Here is a 13,677-nt window from a genome sequence, read left to right as displayed (position 1 = left end):
ATATATATTTATTTATATAAGGAATTTCTTTCTTGAGCATAAAACATAATTAATTAATTTTGAATTTAGAGGTTTCTGCAATAGTTCAGGCCAATTCCTCTATTATCAAATTTCAGAGTGTGCAAAAAGTACATATTCTTATTGATAGAGCTTAGGTTGTACAAAACATAGGCATATATATTTGATTGGAACCCAACCAAAGTTTACATCTGGTTGCAGTCTATGCACACAAACCAGGTTAAATATAATCTACTATGTATGACTAAGTTGCACTCAACTCAAACAATCCTTCCTAACTAGCAACCAAAGCATTATTTCCTGCATTGGATGCAACCCAAGCCACGCTCTACCATTGTTAGAAAAACAACCATTGGTTAGTTCAACTTAAAAAGAAAACCGTAAACATAAGATTGGAAGTCATGTTTAGGGCTGTCAATTTGGCTCGCTGTTCAGGAACAGCTCATGTTCGGCTCGTTAAGCAACTCGTGTTCGGCTCGTTCGTTAAGCCTAACGAGCCGAACACAAACAAATTTTTAAGCTCGAAATATAAACGAGTAGAACACGAACAATAGTTTGTTCGCTCGTGTTCGGCTCGAATTGGCTTGAAAATAAATAATTAATTAATTAATTAATAAATACATAACAAATATTCATAACATTAAATATTATAAATTATAATTAATTAAATTTAAAAAAAATTAGCATATGTTATAAAATTAAATTCTATAATAATATATAACAAATTAATAATAATAATATATTAATATTACTTATTAAATATTATATATTTATATAAAAATATAATATAAGTTATATAATTATAATATATTATATATCTATTAATCTATAAAACCCTAACCAACCTCCCCAATCTGCATTCGCCTCTTGAAACTTCTCGGGTTCGGCTGCCTCTCCCATTTAAGGTTCTACTCTTCTCGTCTTCTCTTGCGACTGCTTAGGGTTTGTCGTCTCTATTCTTCTGCTAATATCTAACTCTATTCTCCTCTGATAGTCAGTGTTGGCTCGATTGTTCGGTGTTCTTGCGTAGTTTGTCGATATTCTTTCTTCATTCGTTGGTTGCTCGTTTGGTTACCTAAGTATTATCTCTGAGTATATTTTCTCTAATATTTCCTATTTATTTTCGGGCTCGTCTCTTATCTTAAATTTTCTTAAATTTCTTTTAGATTTATGTAGATTTTTTGAATGAAATCTAGCTTTGTAGGGTTTTGGCAGCGAAATCTCACATATTGCATTTATATATGTTTTTTTTTTTGTATGGATGAGATCTCATATAAGAGAGTGTTTAGGGCATGCATCTTTCTGAAGCTTGGTCTTTATATCTAAATGTGTAAACCCACGCTTTTTAAGAATAAAATGGTGTTATTGTAAATAGAAATGCTTGGGGGTTGGTTTTATAAATAATAAAGACTTGGGTGATAAACCAATAATTGCCCCTTTCATTTTTCACTTTTGAAAAATTAGCCTAGTGACCTGCTGAATTGGCTAAGTTTATATTTGTATATATTCTCTGGCTAGGCCAATTGAAGAAAATGGCTGATGATGAATTTGTAATTATATCATAAACTGTTATGACAGTTTTTATGTCTTGTACATGTTATATTTCACTTGTTTTCTCTACGGTTGAAAATTTTCTTAAGAATTGAGAATATAGTAGATGGTTGGACTGCGAGGCAAATAAATTTAGTTGATTTAGTTTCTAAAATTGTAGCACAATGGATATCTTTTGTGAAAGGTGCCAAAATGATATGTTGACTATTTTTCAGGGGACCATTTAGTCGCAAACTTTACTAAGTGCTACCAAGGCTCATAAAATCCATAGAAAAATTATTAGTATGAGCCAAATCCAACACATTAGCTTTTCTAGATGGAGGGAAAGTTTTTAAAGCTACTATATGTTGTTTATTAGCTAAAGAATGAATTTGCTCTTATTTTTCTATATTTACACATATCCATTGTAAGCTCCGGGTTAGCAATAATCTATTTTTAGCGGAGTTTCTTTATATCATTTTGACTCATTTGACCAAGTCACATGTGTCATAGATGAGTGGATGAATCATCAATTATATTTAATTTGTCTTTCTATTTTGGCTATTATATTAACATCATCTTTCTTTAATTCATTTTTCTGCTTCTACCTTTATTCTCTTTTTAAAAGTAAACATTGTGGCCAATTATGCCTTGGCTTGTCACAATGAAAACATATGAGCTCAATCCTTATATGAAACTTTGCTCGTGGTCTGTCATTGCTTTCATAGTACTATGATTTCTTCTCTGTATTTTAAGATGCTTTATTTCATGAAAGCTCTAGTTTAACATTAGTTTCTTTCAAGACCCTTCCTGGAGGAATGATCTATCTAGAAATGAGTGCATACGATCATTTTACCAATGATTTTATTTTACTTATAGGGAAATTTATATATATACCACTCAGTTCTTATGTTTTTAAATGTTATGTAGTATGTTGTTTGTTTAAAGTAATATTAATTATGTGTTTTTGATTTTATTTAGCGTGCAAATATGTCTAAATTAAATCTTTCACAATCTGAATCATCCAGCAATAAGTTGTTAGTTGTACCAGAAGCACATACTAGCAACGAAAATGTCAATCTTACTTTACAAAATACAGAGCCAGAAGTAGTACCTCATGTTGTCATTCATAATAATAGTGAAGAAGTCGCTACTAAGAAGGGTAGGAAGATGAAGTCCACAGTGTGAGAGTATTTTGTGGAGGCAAGATTTCCAATTAAGGGGGCCCCAACTTCCTTTTGGCAATGCATATGTTGCCAATCAAAATTTCAAAAATCAAAAACAGGAAACACTTCTCAACTTTTACGACATATTAGAGAATGTGGACAAATGAAAGTTAAAAGCAAGGAAACCGGCGATTTATCTAACAAAAGGCAAAAAATGTTAAATTTTATGTCATTTGATGTTGATGCAAATATTGAGATCCCAGTATTTCATGATCCAAAAAGCTACGATCAACAAAAGTTTAGAGAGATAATTTTCAAAATGATTATAGTGCATGAGTATCCTTTTAGTATTGTTGAACATACGTGGTTTAACAATCTCTTGAAGTCCTTGAACTCAAATTATGAGAAAATTTTAAGAAAAACATAAAAAATAATTGTATGAAGATTTTGAGTTTGAGAAAGAGAAGTTGAAAAAAAAAATTGGGGATATTCACAGGTTTTCATTAACATCTAGTAGTTGGACTTCCAATCAAACTATCGTATATATGTGTCTAACTGCTCACCATATTGATCAATCTTGGAAGATTCAAAAACGAGTCATTAATTCCATTGAATCGGATTCACCTCATGCCGGTAACTTCATTTGTGATGTCATTTCTCATTGTTTGCTAGATTGGAAAATACATGACAAAGTATCTACTATCACTTTAGACAACACTAATAATAATGATGTTGCTGCTAACTTGGTCTATTCAAATTTTATGGCAAGAGGAATACTATATTTTAAGAGGCATTACTTTCATGTTCGTTGTTGTGCGCATATTTTAAATATTATGGTACATATTGGCTTAAAAGAGATTCAATATATCATTTATAATATTAGAGAGACTATCAAATATATAAAGAAATCGCCAACAAAGTTGCATAAATTTGTTGACATAGTCAAACAATTAGAGATATCAACAACTAAGGGTTTGTGCATTGATGTTCAAACAAGATGGAACTCAACATTCTTAATGTTTGAATCTGCTCTTATTTTTCGTAATATGTTCACTCACTTTACAGATCGAGATAATAATTTCAGTTGGTTGCCTTCAGATTTAGATTGGAATAAATATGATAAAATCAGAAAATTTTTTGATGATTTCAATAATGTGAAAAAAATGATTTCAGGTTTTTCCTACCCCACTTCAAATATTTTTTTTAATTGTTGTTATGCATATAAAAAAATTGTTACTAAATAAGTTGACTTCTTCTGATTAGTTTAACAGAAACAACATGAGAGGTAAATTTGATAAGTATTGGGGTGAGTGTAATTAATGCACCCCTTTTTCATTTCTTATTTGTTCTTATATTTCAGATCAGTGTTACTGATATTTTTTGCATTTTCAGGTTTTACCACAATTTCCATTGCCTACACATGTTGTACGTGTTCGAGGTGGTAACTAAAAATATGCTTAGGGTTTATTTTGTTGTTTGTAGATATTTTAAATATGTTTTTGTATGAATTTTATTTTTTTTACTGTTTAATGTATAGAAATAAAAATATTATGTCTTATATTAGGGAAATTTACACAATCGTATGTAATTACATATCTAGCACCTAAAGTTTAATATTTACATTCATAACATCTTGGTGTCATAACCTTTTGCATTAATATATATATATATATATCACTTTTTGAAACAATAATGATGATAATATTTTTTATATTTTTTGTAGGTTTAACAGTTTTAGATGGATATATAACACGTGATTTAGGGACAAATGAAGTAAATGCTAAGAAGTTCGGAGCATTTAAATGCATTAATGGAAACAAAGAGCTCATAGTGGGGAATAAGAGTTCGATGCTTGATTTTGTAATTTGTATAAATAGTGAATAAATGCATAAAATGGTTCTTATCTTGTTAATTTTTTTGTAAAATAATATTAATTTTTTATTGAAGAAAATTGTCTTCAATTTGCTCTATCTTAAATTTGTCTTCAATTTGTAAAATAATATCAATTTTAATTGGATAATATTGTCTTAAATTGTGTTCAATTTGGGGAAAGTTGTCTTCAAATTAACTTTTTTTTTAGTTAATCAATTTTTTTAGTTAATAAATAACTTGGGTTTTGTCCCAAATTTGCTCTTGAAAAATTTCACATAAAATTCTTATTTTATATTAAAAAATTAAATATTGTTTTAATAATTTTATATTATAACGCGTCAATTTCGAGCCAAACAATATTATTCGAGTCGAACACAAGCACACTGTTCACGAGCGGATTTCGAACACGAGTCAATATCGAACGAGCCGAACACGAGCAAACAAGTCATAACTTTGTCACCAACCCAGTCTCTAATTAACAGGACAAAACCATGGTTATTCATTTAATATTTCTTTTTTCTAGAGACTTTAAAAATTGAAAAGGAAATAAAAGGATCATTAGTTTTGCTAAAATGCAGCAATGCAATGTTGCAATGATTTATTTTTACTTCAAAGCTCAAATTGCAGGACAAAATGACACTTTTATTAAATAAAACACTAATAAGTTATATATAATGTTTATTGTATAAATACATTCATTAAAAGTTATAAAATATAAATTACAACTTGAAAGTTCATAAAAAATAGAAAAGAATGTTGTATGATACCTAACTTAAAGGCAAATATTGAATCTACAAATTAAAATTTTGAACGATTTCTAATTGTAATTTCTAATTGTTTATTGCAATACTTCAAAATTAAAAATTGTAAGGAAAACATGGAAATTAACTTTGAAGAGGGTTTCAGCAAAGTGAAGTAGGCGTCATGCGCATAGCTTCGCTTTACTCATGAAGCCAGCTAAAAACATTCCTAAAATGATAGTACAATTTTGCTTGTTTGTAAGAACTAGAAAACTAGGAGCAATGGATTACAAAATAAAAAAAACTAAGAGCTTTATATTATTCAGTGATTCTAACTCAACAATCCTCAATAATAAAATTGAACAAAATGGAATGAGGAATGTCACCTTGCAAATTTGCAATCCTGGTGAGAACCAACAGCAACCGATTTTAGGGCGCCAATCGAGCTCTCGTTGAACCGCCGAATCCTGGCCACCGATAACAAAACCGCAGCAGCAAAATGGTTGAACGTACCTAGATCGGAGCGAACAACGGCGATAACCTCCGAACCCAGCGAGGGATCTTGCTTAATGGAGAAGTTCACGTGCATCAGAACAGTCCCCTCCACTTGCCGCACCACTGAAGCCGGGGCCTTCATTGGCTCCCCAAAAAATTTTAACAAATCGGCAATCAACTGCTTTCTGGAAACCGAATTAATTCCCTTACAAGCGAGCAGCAATAGCTGGAACACCAGCCATGGGAGGTCCTGGATGTCCGCATCCCTCAATCCGTCGAAAATCTTCCGAAGAAACTCCGAAACCCTAACCCTAGATATAGCCGGGCACTCCCGGATGAGAGAGCACATTTTGACAAGAAGTGCCTTGGACCAGCTGACGGAGAGAAGTTTTTCGAGGAATGCGTCGATGAGCTCTCCATAGGGGTTGGCGAGGTTGAGGAGGTGAGGGAGGAGGTCGAGGGCCTGGGCCTTGTCGGCATCGTTAATGTCGGAGAGGTGAGAAGACAGAATATCGAGTATGGAGGAGAGATCGGAGTGGTTAAGCTTGGATAGGAGAGGAGAAATGAGGTGAAAGAGGCAGGAGGAGTCGAGGTCTCTGGGGAGGTTGCGGGAGAAGAAGAGACGAAGAAAGGAGCGGAGGACGGGGGTAAGGAGGGAGGATGATGGAGGAGAGCGGGAGAAGAGGGAGAGGAGGGAGAAAAGGAGGGATGGTGAAGGTGAGTGGAGTAGAGGGAGGAGATTGGAGGAGGAGAGGGATGGGGGAAGCGTGGCTGAGATGTTTTGAGCGAGGAGGATGATGTCGTTGGCGGTGAAAGGCGGCGGCGGTGACGTCTCGCAATTGTTTTGCCTTCGGCCAGCGGCGGTGGTGGGCGTGGTTGCTGTCATGGCTGGGTGAGGTGATAGATATCGTGCTCATGCGTTCGGATTTAAAATAAAGAAAACAGCGCGCATTTCTTATCGAGCGGGAGGGGGAACTAATATCAAGTACATCTATTAGCAGCTACATTTTATTAAAAACTGTTGCGCAAGTAAGCACTCAACATTATAATCCAGAAAGTCCTTGGGCTCATTTTTTCTTAAAGTTCAAAATCAAAAACACTGACCTTAGACGTAACATTAGCAATAAAGAATATTAGAACTAATCAATTTCAATTTTATGAAACCGGGAGGTTTCGGAGAATGGAGTTTTAACCAATAAATTTGTCACTACAAGAAAATAGTAGACTTTATGAAAAAAAAGAGGATTTTTTGTTGCCTTTAAATCACGCAATACTCATCTCGCACTTTTTTTTACAAATGCATATCACCAAAAAAAATTCATATAGAAGAACCTCAAAAGTCACAATACAGAAAAAATAAAATAAATTTGATTACCTTCACTAGGATTTCACACATGACAAGAACCAATAACAATATATAGCTCATCCATAAGAACTCATAAAGTTGAATATTTCATTAAAGACCTTAAAAAAGCATGCAATAAAAATTTGCATTATCTTACACCCTTAGTTGTCTCGCAGGTCATTCAAGTGAAAAGAAATACATAAAAAATAATTGAAAATAACATTGAAATTAAAAATATTCATCATTGCATAAATCATCAATGCAATAAACAATAAATATTTTCACAAAATATTTCAAATAAAGAGAAAAAAAATATAATCACTCTATGTGCCCCCACAACGATGACATCTGTAATTACTCCCTCGGCTCTTTCATCTCCCATGCACATTTCCCCATCCTGGTGCAAGTCTGATTGTTTTAGATGAGCGTTAAAATTGCTTCATGAATTTTCTCATGGATTTTTTTTTTTTTTTGTGATAAACTGTAGAGGGTTATTGCTAACACTTCTCTTGAAGTTATCCTGGAGGAGTCATGAAGTTCATGATTCCTGTGTAGTTCTTCAAAGAGATTGATGAATGTGGGTTGTATCATACTGAACATACTGTGAATTTTATTTGGTGCCCTACAAGCAACTCCCCAACCCACATATCACTAATATATAAGATTTCATACATGGAGAGCAAGCTATGTATGAGCTGTAGTACTCATACATCAAACACACTGCAGTTGTGATTCTTCTTCCGCATATTTCTCTACTTGCATCAATGTTAATCATTGTCTATGCAGCTAACACATATAAGAATCACTGAATTAGCTACTATTAGAACATTCTTTAAACAAACCAGAATCATAAATAAACTTGGAAAAGCAAAGAACAAACTGTACGATGAAAAACAAATATCCAAAACATTGTTGACAGTGTACTTATGAAAAATCAAATATCCAAAGCAGTACAGACAATGTCCTAATGAAAAACAAATATAAATTGTCCAACTAAAAATAAATGAAATTTAAGCATCCCCATCTTCATGAAAATAACATAAATAATTAACCCAACGATCAGTGGTCATCGTCATAAAAAACTCTCTTTGGGTCGGGTTTTCCAACATCTGCATAAAGAACAAAATACAACAACATGTCCTCGTAAATTATGAAGTTGTATACATAATTCACATAACTTAATGAATGGAAGTTGCTTGTAATGTGTCAGGTTCATTACTGCATGAAAAAACTCACTATAAAATTCTAAAAAAAACTATAAATCATTATTATAATTTATAATATTTAATATTTCAAAGTGTGATAAATTTTTAGATTATATAATTATTTTTTAAAAATGATAAATTATGTATATATAATTATTTTAAATTATTTTATATTTCAAACAAAAATGATTCAAACACGATCAAACACATGAATGTTCGTGTTTGGTTCGTTTATAAACCGAACGAAAAAAAGTTGTTCGTGTTTGTCTCGTTTGTTTATCGAACAAATCAAACACAAACTCATTGATGAATCGAACACGAATTATTCACTAACAACCATCTGTCTTGACAGTCCTACTTGTAAGCATTCACTTTCAGGTGCATTTCTTTTTTATTGAATTTGAGATTAATAGCCAGAGCTATCGGAAATCCTCACATCTCAAACCATCTCCGCGCACTCACATAGCTTTCGCCCATCACGTGGGATGCTTGCTCGCTAGAGAGCTTCCTATGAATGCTTTTCTGAACAACTCAATCCACTATCACCAGTTCCCGGAGCAAGAGAGAGAGACCAGCTAATGAGATCTCCATGTTAAAATCATGCAATGTATGACAATGAATGCTCTTTTTTGTTTCTTTTAATGAGTTGTCATTTTTATTGTAAGAGGTTACACGCAAATAAACATACAAGGCATATGTAGGCTGACTGTGGAGTCATTTTTAATCAAGGTGCATGCATGAAGAGGATTTATAGGAGAAAAAATGTGAAATTTAAGATGCAAGTGACTTTCAGATTCTAATTGGTGAATGCCAATGAATTTTGAAGATGCACTCTTTTGGTGTGTATTACTCTATTATTATACATATGAGAATCAATCACAATTGTCAAGTTCATGTTTTACTATTGTGTTTAATATATTCATTAAATACATTTTTATGTTATTTTAGCCTTTAAATCCTTTTTAAAATAATATTTGCATTCCTACAACCAAAATCTTCTATATGTCAAAAAATACCACCTTTTTAAAAAGTTGAACTTCAGGAAGACTACAATTCATGAACCCTGAAACTGTATGGGGACTGCTTTGCGAAGAAATGCATTCAGTAACCCTTGAGAAATTAAGATATTTGGGAACACTGCAATTCAAAAGAAGTATTACTGATATTTGTCGCCCCATCTGAATTCATGTTTAAATTGCGATAAGTGTTTTGGAATTAAGTTTGAGGGGAAGAATCTTGTGGTGCTTAAGATTATTTTGTCGTTAGTAAATTAAATTTTAATAGTTGCTTTTAGTAAACTTGAGGAAAGTGAGGATAAATATGGAACTATAATAATCTTGAGAAAGGAGAAACATAGTTAACTAATTTAAACTTTATGTAAATTAAATTAGACTAGTGTTAAGTAAACTTTGCAATTTAGCATATGGAAAAGTGATTAGCATATATACTTTCAAAGAGTATTAGCTATTTGTTAAACCAGGTGCACTTAGATGTATATTTAATAAGAATTTAGCTTCCATAGGATTGTATTTTTCTAATACTTCTTAAACTTTTAAGACATTAAAAAGAAAAGGAATGTGGTGTGTTTTAATTTAAAGAAATGATAGTAGAATTCAAAATTATTACAAAGTCTATCCAAATATAATAATCCTCGAGGAATTATGCTTATGATTGAAACATTCATCCAAAAGTATGAAAAAAGGAGGTTTAAATGAAAAACATATTGAGGAGAAGCCTTACTAAAAATCAGTTTTACTAAAATTCTTTTTAAATTGAAACTCTACTACATTCCTAAATTTATTTATGTTTTTGAAGTATTAATAAACTATTTAAAGAAAAGCATAATTTTGTATATTTGATATCTAAAGTGCACTATTAGCATTTACTAATTTCTTTTTGAAATAAAATAAAATTATATTTTATTTGTTGAATAAAAAATTTCTTATAGCCTCTAGACTGGACTTATTTAGTAGAGATATTGCATTTTCCTAACTATGGATCTTTTAAGGCATGATTCTAGCTAGTTTTCCATGAAACCCACTCCTATAAGTTAATTGATTCAATATTTAAGCATTGGTGTTACTTTGGGACTAGTAACATTTAAATTTTAGGGATTTTGATGCGTAGAAAAGTTAACTAGTATTTCTTAATGTTTTATACATTTTTATGGATGAAATTGTACTTTAAGAAATGTATTTTTGTGTTTATCTTGCAGGTATAATAGAAAATTGAAGTGGCAAAAATTGGAGAAGACATGGAGATTAAAGATGCAAAGTGGCACCGGCGCCTAGGCGTTGGTCCCTTGGGTGCCTAGGCGCTAATTCCTGCTTTACCAACCCGAGAGGTAGGCACCTTGGATGCCTAGGCGTTGCAACATGGGTGCCTAGGCGTCGGACGCTTAGGCGCCCGTCCACTCTTCAGCAGATAGAGAGCTTGGCGCCTAAGCGCCAACCCCTGGGCCCCTAAGCGACAAAAAATATCAGGGGCGATTGTTGCAGTTCGAGACTTTAGAGATGTGGATCGTGTGGGGGATCATGCATACCTGCAGAGGATTCGTGGAAGCCAACTTAGAGAGCCTATAAATAGCAATACATTACAGTCTAAGTGGAGATTGATGTCAATTGGTTACTTAGTGGGTTTTGCTTGTTGTGGAGATCCCTTCTTCTTCCATTGCGGAGGACAGGGTGAGTTCTACAGGAGCAACAGTCTATTAATTCAAAAAGACTAATGATTGGTTATTTTCTTGGTCCTTGTAAAGGATGGAAAGCTAAATCTTTTTGAGTACTTTCTGTTGTCTTTCAGTTGTAACAAGTAGATAGTGGATTTCTTTTTGTTTCAATGAATTTGTTTGGTGTTTTATCATGCTTATTGAGTGGACTTTTTTTTTGTGATGATTAAGTAGAATGGATGGGATGAGAATTGCGTAGTATTTTAATTACTTTATATGGTGATGATAAACCTTCAAACCTTAAATTACTTTCAATTCTCACCAAGTGAATTGTTAAAATATATTGTGAACCATAAGTTTTAAGAAAATCTATGGTAGAATAAACTAGGTTTTTCACATTAAGTTGTGGGTATAGGTGGATATGCCTTCTAGGGAGATGTAAATGTTAGGGAAATACGATTTGATGGGTTAGTTATGAGATTTATGGAAATAAAGTCATTTAAAACTAAGTTACTTTATGCTACCGGGAGAAGGTAAAGAAGATTATTGCTTATAATTGTCACTAAACTTTTCTACTTGCAATTCTCAATTACATGAAATCCTCTTAACTCATTACAAGGAGAGCCACTAAGTATTTGACATTTTCAATATAAATTTTATAATTTAGGATTAATTTTTTAGGAATTAAATTTTATATTTACTTGTGATGCTTTAGGATTACTCTACCCTTCTTTTGTTTACCCACTTTGAGCGCCATATCACTTCTTTTGACGCTTCGTTGGTGTCATCCCATAAGCCTCAATTTTCGGGCAAAACACCATCCGTTTGGGACGTGGTGATTCGACCTCCACCCTTATGGCTCAGTTAGGCTTGAAAGCATAATGTGGACCCTATGAGATGATCTGGTTATTTCACTAGCCTCTTGCCGGTGAGACGCTATTTGTTTGGGATGTGAGAGACTCGCTCGCTGCCTTGTGGCTCTATGAGAGCTTTGAAAGCATTGACACTCTTATGAGATAATCATGCTTTGTGACATCCTCTCACCAACCATCACTTGAATGAAAGCATGGCTCCTCTAATAGTGAGGATTATTGGGCATCCCCCAAGATGTAATTAATTAAATGAGATATGTCCCTTCGAGAGTTGTCTTAACCCCATAAAAAAAATATTTTTTTATGGTTCTCTGATTACTTGAGTAGCTTATGTAGATATTCTTTCGTGAATTTTTGGATCGAGATGTCTCGATCCAATCTTGTTCAGACGTACACCCTTGACCTATCACACGAAGTTTATCGCACATGAGCTCTTCATGTTTTTTTCAATTTTGTCTTCTCAATATCAGTCTCTATTTCATTTTTCCAGATCCTTCATCTTCTTAGAATCTTTCCAATGGTTCAAGTAAAAGGGTATTCTTTGAAAAGAAAATTTTAAGATGATGATTAGACAGGTTGGCGACTCACAGTTACAAAAAGAACCAAAACATCACCTTCGACTACCCCTTGTTTGCCACCGCCGACCACCCCTACTTGTTGCAATAAATCAACTTCCGGAGTCGTGATGTGCGCTGCAGAGTAATGAAGCAATGTGCAAAGTAAGAGAATGGTGTCACGAAATAATAAAGTACAGTGCAGAGTAAAGACTAAAGTTGCAGAGTAACAACATCATATGAAGCGGTGCGTAATATAAACATTGTGTAACGACGCACCTAAAATACGGTGTACCAAAGTTTCGGCAACTACTTTCAACTGCAATTGCTCCCAACTATTGTAAAATGAATCATTGTACATACGACCATTGTATTTCACAGAACTGTGTAACCATTTCACACAAGTGGGATAAGAACTTGTGTGCATGTACTCATAAGTTTATAGTAGATTGCTTTGACTTGACTAAGCCTCATAGTTTTTTTTTTTTTTTTGAGGTTTTCACATAAAAATTTTTGATGTTTTTGAATGTCACTTCACTTTGCATGACGTCTCTACATACCACTTATAGTGTATTGTTCTGATTAGGTTAAGCACCACATGTTTTTTTTCCTTTCTGGGTTTTTTACATAAAAATTTCTAGCATTACTAAGTGACACTTCACGTACATGTGCATGTGTGTTGGACGTTTATACAGTGCTAAGATGCTAAATGATCATCGTATCTTTCTTAACACAACAAAAACAATAACAACGAGCAAAATATATATATATATATATATAAAGATTGATCGACAGGTGGAACCTCTGATCAACCTCATGCGCTAACCTTCGTTAGGTCTGGAGGCCAGCGCAGTGTGCAAACAATTCGAGTACCACACCCTACACACTGATGGATTCGAACTAAGTGGAATTACGACCTTCAAATATGATGCTCTACCAACAGGTTGCGAAATGTGTGTGTGTATGCATGTATGTATATGTGTGTGTCTACACACACACACACACACATACATGTATGCATGTATATGTCTATGTATACGTGCATGTGTGTTGGTCGTTTATACAGTACTAAGATGTTAAATGATCACCATGTGAATCTTTCTTCACACGACAAAAACAATAACTTGGAGCGATATATTTTTTTAATTATTAAAATCCATTTTTTTATGTATAAATAATATGATACACAAAAAAATATATGAATAAATATAT

At 33.1% G+C, this 13,677-nt stretch overlaps 1 protein-coding gene across 2 annotated transcripts in view; it reads right to left on the bottom strand.

Annotated features, from left to right (window-relative positions):
* The window catches only part of LOC110033487 (Fanconi anemia group I protein), a 23,751-nt gene extending 16,949 nt beyond the window's left edge, over window positions 1-6,802 (bottom strand). For both annotated transcript variants that reach the window (XM_020737481.1, XM_020737483.1), the window contains exon 1: window positions 5,713-6,802. In XM_020737481.1, coding sequence (XP_020593140.1) covers window positions 5,713-6,707 — 995 coding nt within the window. In that variant the 5' untranslated portion in view covers window positions 6,708-6,802. The remainder of the gene's footprint in view (window positions 1-5,712) is intronic.
* Window positions 6,803-13,677: the final 6,875 nt, after the last annotated feature.

Source organism: Phalaenopsis equestris, unplaced genomic scaffold, assembly GCF_001263595.1.
Source record: "Phalaenopsis equestris unplaced genomic scaffold, ASM126359v1 Scaffold001196, whole genome shotgun sequence".
NCBI classification, from domain to species: domain Eukaryota; kingdom Viridiplantae; phylum Streptophyta; class Magnoliopsida; order Asparagales; family Orchidaceae; genus Phalaenopsis; species Phalaenopsis equestris.
This window is presented reverse-complemented; position numbering and strand designations above follow the sequence as displayed.